This window comes from Eschscholzia californica, unplaced genomic scaffold, assembly GCF_041429995.1.
Source record: "Eschscholzia californica isolate CP2 unplaced genomic scaffold, dmEscCali1.0.p SCAF_5, whole genome shotgun sequence".
NCBI lineage: Eukaryota > Viridiplantae > Streptophyta > Magnoliopsida > Ranunculales > Papaveraceae > Eschscholzia > Eschscholzia californica.
In genome coordinates this window covers 48878192-48886392 of record NW_028238472.1, presented here as the reverse complement: position 1 = coordinate 48886392, position 8201 = coordinate 48878192, and the positions used below count along the sequence as shown (strand labels likewise).

At 38.8% G+C, this 8201-nt stretch overlaps 1 protein-coding gene across 1 annotated transcript; it reads left to right on the top strand.

Moving 5' to 3' along the window:
- Positions 1–459: 459 nt before the first annotated feature.
- On the top strand, positions 460–3249 carry LOC147540051 (uncharacterized). Its single transcript, XM_086643310.1, has 3 exons — positions 460–2053; positions 2132–2222; positions 2684–3249. Exons 1-3 carry the CDS (start codon positions 606–608, stop codon positions 3206–3208), a joined length of 2064 nt encoding a protein of 687 aa, XP_086499436.1. The 5' UTR covers positions 460–605; the 3' UTR covers positions 3209–3249.
- The last annotated feature ends 4952 nt before the right edge of the window (positions 3250–8201 follow it).

Genomic DNA, 8201 nt, shown 5'->3' with positions numbered 1-8201 from the left:
TAGGGCATAGCATGGTGTTCTTCTACTTGAGAAAGGGAAAGAAGCACACTATTGAAAAAGAGTTTGATTTGCTGAAATGGTGGACAGAGGGTGATATAGATGAATGTGGAAGGGCCCAATTGTTCCTAGATCATACTCCACCCTTGAAGACACCAAAGAAGAAGGGTAAACAGATTGCTTCTGAGGATGGTCCAGAGTCTGATGATCCTTTTAATGAAGAGTTAGATGATATTCCAAATCTTGATGGGATAGATCCTATGGATGAAAACAACAATGAGTTTGAGATTCTTCTTTCTCAAACTTTTCCTACTGTTGTCATGTCTGCACCTCAAGTCCCTCAAGAGCCTCAAACTGAGGGAATACCAATTGAGTTAGATGATATTTTAGTGGAAGAAGAGTACTTTAGCTACAACTCATCAAGTGATGATGAGTATGACCCAACCAAAGACAGTGAACAGGATAGGTCAGATTCTGATGTTGAGGTAGTTGAACCACCATCTGGGGAGTTCAGTGACTTTGTCAAAGAATCCACCAATCTTTACAGTGAACAGGAGTCTTTAGAACATCAAAAGTCTGAGTTGCCAAGGGGTGTGATTACTGAAGGCATGAAGTGGGAAAATATAGTTGAAGCAAGGAAGTTCTTAAGAAGGTTTGTTGTTCTCAATAGATTTGAGTATAAGTACATAAAAAATGAGGATTACAGGTTGAGGGCTAAGTGTGTTAATGCAGATACTGGATGTCCTTGGTTCTTTTATGCTAGGAGAAGTCCAAAAGATAACTTCTCAGTGGTCTTGAAACAAATTGAGAACACACATACTTGTGAACATAACTCCAAATTGAAGAACAAGATGGCAAGATGTAGTTTTGTAGCAGAAGAGTTAGAGGATACTATTAGGGCACAACAGAGAAAGAACTTTAATCCTAAGAACATTATAGATGCTGTTTGGAAGGAGTTTGTTGTTAACATTAGCTATTGGACAGCTTGGAGAGCTAGAGCTATAGCTCTAGAGAGGATATATGGCAATTATGAAGATGGATATAAAATGGCACCAGCTATGTGTATGAGCTTGTTGCTTGCAAATCCTGGTAGTGTGGCTACTTGTGCAAGGCATGACATTGATCACAGATTCAAGAATTGTTGTATTGCATTTAGACCTTTTTTAGATGGTTTTGTCAAAGGTTGTAGACCTGTTATTGGATTGGATGGTTGTTTTTTGAAAGGGAAATATGGTGGGGTATGCTTGGCTGCAACTGCTTTGGATGGGAACAATGGTCTTTATCCACTTGCCATCTACATTTGTAACTCAGAGAATTTTGAAAATTGGTATGAATTCCTTAGGCAGATTGGTGACCATGTCAAAATGCATCCAAATCTTATCACTTTCATCTCTGATAGGCAAAAAGGTTTAATAGAGGCTGTTTCACAGATATTTCCTAACAACCCACATAGATTCTGTTTTAGACACATGTACAAGAACTTTAAGAAGACATTTGGTGGTGACCATCTCATGAATTTAGCTTGGTCTGCAGCAAAGGCATATAAGAAAGAGGACTACCAAAAGTGGGCTGATACAATGAAGAAAGATGATCAAAAAGCTTACCAATGGTTGCACAGAGTTGATGTTAGTTCATGGTCTAGGGCCTTCTTTGATCATAGAACAAAATGTGAGCATATTTCCAACAATTTTTCAGAGAGCTTAAACAGTTGGATTACAGATCTCAGAGATTTGCCCTTGTCATCTATGATTGACAAGTTTCATCTGATGTTGATGTCCTTGTTGTATGAGAGAAGGAAGATAGCTAGAACATGGGATCCAAATGGTATTGTTCCTAGAGCTCAAAGGGTGATAGATGGTTTTAAGAAGAGTATGAATAAGTTTAGGATTCAGGGAGCAAGTGATTATCTATTCAATGTGTATGAAGTGAATACTCCAAATAGATGGACAGTTAACTTGACTAATTTGAGTTGCTCTTGTTGTGTATGGGACTTAACTGGCATCCCTTGTATGCATGCTGTTCCTATCATTTTGCAAACAAGGATACCATGGGCAGAGTGAGTCTATCTTGTTTATGTTTGTTTCTCTCTTATTTGCCATTAAGATACTAATGTTATGAATGTTGTATTATCTAGGTTTTGCAGTCCTTTTCATAAAGTAAGCACTTATTTGGAGGCTTATAGTGGATTTATCACCCCCATGAAACAAATGCAATATTGGGGGGAAGTAAGTATACTAACTTTATCCATTTCATATTCATTTTAACTCAGAGAATTCATTTCATACACTTTGAGACACTTTACTGATTTCATACTTGAGACACTTTGAGACACTTTACTGATTTCATACTTGAGACACTTTGAGACACTTTACTGATTTCATACTTGAAACACTTTGAAACACTTTAAGACACTTTACTGATTTCATACTTGAGACACTTTGAGACACTTTACTGATTTCATACTTGAAACACTTTGAAACACTTTAAGACACTTTGAGACACTTTACTGATTTCATACTTGAGACACTTTGAGACACTTTACTGATTTCATACTTGAAACACTTTGAAACACTTTAAGACACTTTACTGATTTCATACTTGAAACACTTTGAAACACTTTAAGACACTTTACTGATTTCATATTCATATTTGAATTCATTTCATACTCACTTTACTCATTTCATAGTCAGCATATGAGGTTCTACCCCCTATCATACTAAGGCCTGCTGGGAGACCAAAGAAACAGAGGAGAAGAGATGCTGATGAAGGACCTTCACAGCCAAAACCAAAGAAAAGGTGCAGCAAATGTTTGGGGTTTGGTCACAACAGCAGGACCTGCAAGGGAGCACCAAAGTCAGGAGCAAGAGCACCAAAGCCAGGAGCAAGAGCACCAAAGTCAGGAGCAAGAGCACCAAAGTCAGGAGCAAGAGCACCACAGGCAACTACTTCACAACCAACTGCTTCACAACCAACTGCTTCACAACTACCTTCTTCACAAGCTGGGTCTTCACAACCACCAATTTCCCAACCATCATCTTCACAAGCTGGGTCTTCACAACCACCAATTTCCCAACCATCATCTTCACAACCTACTGTTAGGGCTGCAGGCACCAGTGGAGGACCTTTGACATTCTTTGGAAGGAGCCCAACTAGACCACATAGTCAAGTGTTTAAGCCATCCAAATTGGTACCAAAGAGAAAAGGAAAGTAAGTCTGACATTTGACCTTCTTAATTTGTGATGCAAATGGGTATGAACATCTTAGTATTTTGTTTAGCTTTTTTGGGTATATGGTATATGGTACATATGGTACATATGGTACATATGGTATGAACATCAAAGTATTTTGTCTAGCTTTTTGGGTATATGGGTATATGTTATTTCAAAACAGTATGGTATTATGTCTAGTTTATATGGGTATATGGTATATCCAAACAGGAAACTTTAGTACTCTGTTTCTTTTGGAAGTGTTTGAATGGATGATGAAACTACTTACATTACAATTCTTAAATGTGTTTGATACATCTCTTACATTTCATTCATGACTTTCTTACATTACAATTCTTAAATGTGTTACAAAAATCTTCTAAAGTAGTATTGATTACAATCTGAGTTTGGGTAGAAGAACTTGGTTGGTTTGAAGGTTTCTTATTCATTGGGCAATACTTCTTCCAATGACCAGGATCACCACATCCATAGCATCCCACTGTTAAATGTTGTTTTACATGATGTTTTCCAGACAGAAAGAGAGGTATTGCTTCATCTAGCCATTGAAAGCTATCACATTTCAAGTATTGGCACCTCAAATACTTCCTTCCAGGGTTCTTTGATGTGCTTGACACCATAACTTTTCGAATGCCATCACATTTTGCATTTGTGCATGATGAATACATAAATGGACATTTGAAGGCTTCATGTGATTTCACCTCACAAATTTGGCAGCTCATCTCCTGTGAAAACTTGAATATTATGACATTTAGAGAAGGACCCCCACTGTAAAATAACTATTTAGGGAAGGACCCCCAAAATAGAAGATCAAAAATGGCTTACCTGGTTCGCTTCTTCACTTTTAACACCTCCTCCCATCGTTTTAGCACTGTCTTTCGTTAATTTGGAGTAAGAAATTGTTATAAACCCTCAACCAAAAGATCTATTTATAAAGAGGATTGGGCCTCTTTCATTCGACCGTTGGGAAAGATTTGGTCAGTTCTGGTACAAATTTCAAACGGTCTTGAAGAGGGCAAAATCGTCAAAACAAACACATGTGACTGGCACGCTCGCCACTTAACGGGATTTAGACGGAAAAGTAGAGAATGGGGGGTAACCCCTAAAGCATTATCGTTTTGGGGGTGGATCCCTAATATAGGTAAATAACTGGGGTTCATTCACTAAATAACCCTTCTTTTTTTTTTGAGTACATTGAAGATAAATAAGTTACAAAGTCCCCCTATTTCAAGATTTAAATATTGTGGACTGAACATGAAGGTGCGAGATAGTGGGCGTCTTGATTGTAATTTCTACGACAGTAGGAGAGGTGCATGTGCCGGTTGTTCGTGCGTTCTTGAAAACTGTTAATTTCATTGTAAAGTCACCAAGAAATATCAGGATCGTCGTATGATAAGAGATCGACTAATATCCTAGAGTCCCCTTTGAGTATAAATAACTCCAGAAAAAAATTCACTCCACTCCAAAACCTTAAAAATTCACTGTGTAGAGTAGAGATCGGCTCTAACCTTAGGGGTTTAGTTTCAAGAACTCTTCTGTTTGAATTCCCGGCTTTGGCGACATAAGAGGCTTCTGTTACATATACGAAACACTAACCTTGATCTTAACGACTTTTTAAAGGCAATGTGTATTTTTGTTGAAGGCATTATGTTTATCTCCCAACACTTGGTCAAAACCAGTTGACCCACTAAAGTTAGAGGCAATGCTCTTCTTCATTCTTACAATGCCCATCTTCCTTACTCAAATTTTTTTGTGGGCGAACTAGAGTCTAGAGATGAAGCGGCAATCAAACAGAGTTGATGAACTAACAACACCAGACGATGAAAAGATGAAGAAAGTAAAAATCCTTGCAACAGAAGAAGAAGAGAAGGGAACAAGGTTTACAAATCTCAATGAAGATCTGTTGTTCAAGATACTAAAACACGTTGGTTCAATGTCTTTAGCTAAAGCGGCATGTGTTAATAAGCAATGGCGCATTGCACAAGATGAAAGATTATGAGAGATGATTTGTTCTCGACGCTGGTCTAAAAATTGCTCACCCGGAAATTAGAAATTCAGATCTTTCGTTTTGGATCGTGGTGACGCTGGTCTAAAAATTGCTCACCTGGAAATTAGAAATTCAGATCTTTCGTTTTGGATCGTGGTGGGTTTCGTCATCTTCACTCACTATGTCTCCGACCCAAACTAAAACCTTCTCGTCTTTGTCTTCGTCTTCTTCTTTGGCATCTGCTTCGGTGACATCCACACACCCACGAATTCGGGGAAAGATAAATATTTCTCTATCTCTTCTTTCTACTAGGTATTATGAGAATAAAGATAAATATTTCAAAATGAAAAGATATTAATTAGACTAGTATTAGTAGATGAATTAAATAATTAATTACGGTTTAATTTAGTTTTTATAGTGGATTCGATCTGAATTTTGTTTGGTGTTATATTTCAAATGTAATTTCTTTCTCAATTGATTCTTGTGTTTCTAATGTTGTGGATACATTTTTTGAATTTTGGGTTGAACCGTTGAAGGTCGTTAGCAGGAGGTTGTCGACTCTGACAATCTTTTGCCTTACAACCAAATTGCTTTTAACCATTTACGGAATCGCTTTTACTGAGATTGCATGTAATGACTTTAGGCTCTTTTACTGTGGTGACTACTTTGCTACACTAGTTCCAACATTTTGTTTCATCCACATGATCTTTTTTTATGTGGGTTCTATCTCAATATTTCAAAATTCAACTTCTAGATTTTTGTCCATATAGTGGAAAAGATGTATATGTACTATAAAATTGGAGATGTGTTGTAAGAAATTCGTCTTTTATCTGCTTTGTATGGACGTAAAGATGCAATATGTGTTTTATATTCTTTAATGAAATACACATTTGTTTTGTACTAAGAAGAAATATACGTAGCAACACCGGAGAAATGAAATTTAAGATGAGAGATGGGCCGGTTTTAAGTTAAGTATTATTAAAAAAAACAAAAAGAGAAAGGTATTCTATCATTCAACTCGACCATCATACATATTCAGAAAAGCTTTGTGTGAAACTGGAACCACTAACCATGTCGTTTATAAACTTCAAGCTAAAACCTTAACTATTGAGCGGAGAAGAGTGAGAGGAATTTTCAGTGAAGTCGATCGCCCATCGCCCATCTTCGTTTCTGTTTTTTTGTTTCAGGTTTTTTTTTGGTCAAAATAATATTTACAGAATCGGATATTATCGCATCACAATACCAGTTTAGGTCGAAAAAAAAAGAATTGTTTTTATGGGCAAACCATTATCTCAAAAAACGATCCTTCTAGTAAAATAACAGTTTTTCATTAAGGACTTCATGTGACGGCCCAAGCCCAACAGTTACCGATATTGTCATCCCTTTCGCCACCAGCCTCACAGGGATGGTATGAGGTTTTGTTCGTGGGGAGAGCACTCCCAGCTCCCCCAAAAAGCCTCGGCACTTACCAAGTTTGAGATACACCTATAGCCCAGGCTCCAAACACTCTCATGAGCGATGCGAGACTATCACAATCCCCCACCCTCAGCGAAGAGCCGTCCTCGATTCTGATATCAACTATGACGCTCCAAGCCCAACAGTTATCGATATTGTCCTCCCTTTCTGCACCACCCTCGCACGGATGGTAGGAGGTTTTGTTCTTGGTGAGAGCACTCCCAGCTCCCCCAAAATGCCTCGACACTAACCAAGCTTGAGCATACACCTATAGTCCAGGCTCCGGACACTCTCATGAGCGATGTGAGACTATCACACTTCAACTACTTGTTCTTTTTTTTTTTGAAATTAACAATACATTGAAGATAATTAAGTTACAAAGTCCCCCTATTTCAAGATTTAAATATTGTGGACTAAACATGAAGATGCGAGATAGTGGCGTCTTGATCGCAATTTTTACGGCAGTAGGAGAGGAGCACGTGCCGGTTGTTCGTGTGTTCTTGAAAACCGTTGATCTCATTATAAAGTCGCCAAGAAACCGTAAGATAAGAGATCGACTAATATCCTAGAGTCCTCTTCAGTTTGAATTCCCGGCTTTGGCGGCACAAAAGATCTCTGTTACCTAAACGAACCACCAACCTTGATCTTAACGACTTTTTAAAGGCAATGTGTATTATTGTTAAAGGCATTATGTTTGTCTCCCAAGACTTGGTCAAAATTAGTTGACCCAGTATAGTTAGAGGCAATGCCTATCTTCCTTCATCGTCTGGTGTTGTTAGTTCGTCAAATAAAACATCTCACTTTTGAGATTTGTAAACCATGTTCCTTTCTCTTCTTCTTATTCTGCTGCAAGGATTTTTACTTTCTTCAGCTTTTCATCGTCTGGTGTTGTTAGTTCGTCAACTCTATTTGATTGCCGCTTCATCTCTAGAGGCAAGGGACGTCGAAAGAAGGGGCGACATTGCAGAGTCATGTGGTAGACACTCAGACTGAAAGCTAGATGCCCAGGTACTAGAGTGCACTTGAAGATGACAGTGGTCAATGAGAGTCTCAATGAACAAGCAACCCGAGGAGGCAGAACGTGAAGTACAGAGGCACAAGGGTCTGGTTAAGTGGGGAGTGACATTGGAGACGAGTTGCTTAGCGATGATAACATTGCAAGCACATGGCAAAATATACCGTAGTAAGGCGTGTGGCGTGCGGTAGCGTCCAGATGTTAACTCGGGGTGAAGGCAGTGGTTGCCGAGGTACCAGAGTGATGAATTGTATCGCAGTAAGTGTACTGTGATGCGCATGACAAGATTGGTCACGAACAGAGGCGAAAGGTGACAATCGAGATGCCAACTCGTGGTGAAGCTGAAAAGGTGAGGTACCAGAGTAAAGGAACGACAAAAGCTGCAACGGAGAGACGAACCAGTGAGGGAACCAACATTTGAGGCTATAGGACAACACGAGGATGGATGGATGGTGGAGAAGGGCCATTATCCTATCGCATCGGAGGATGCATAAGATTGAGTTAATCCTGAGAGATGCCTGTG

Excerpts from the sequence above, each read along its gene's own strand:
- LOC147540051 (XM_086643310.1), top strand. The coding sequence starts at position 606 with ATGAAGTGGGAAAATATAGTTGAAGCAAGGAAGTTCTTAAGAAGGTTT. Across the intron at positions 2,054-2,131 it reads ACAAGGATACCATGGGCAGA|GTTTTGCAGTCCTTTTCATA; the intron begins GTGAGTCTATCT and ends TGTATTATCTAG. Across the intron at positions 2,223-2,683 it reads AAATGCAATATTGGGGGGAA|TCAGCATATGAGGTTCTACC; the intron begins GTAAGTATACTA and ends CTCATTTCATAG.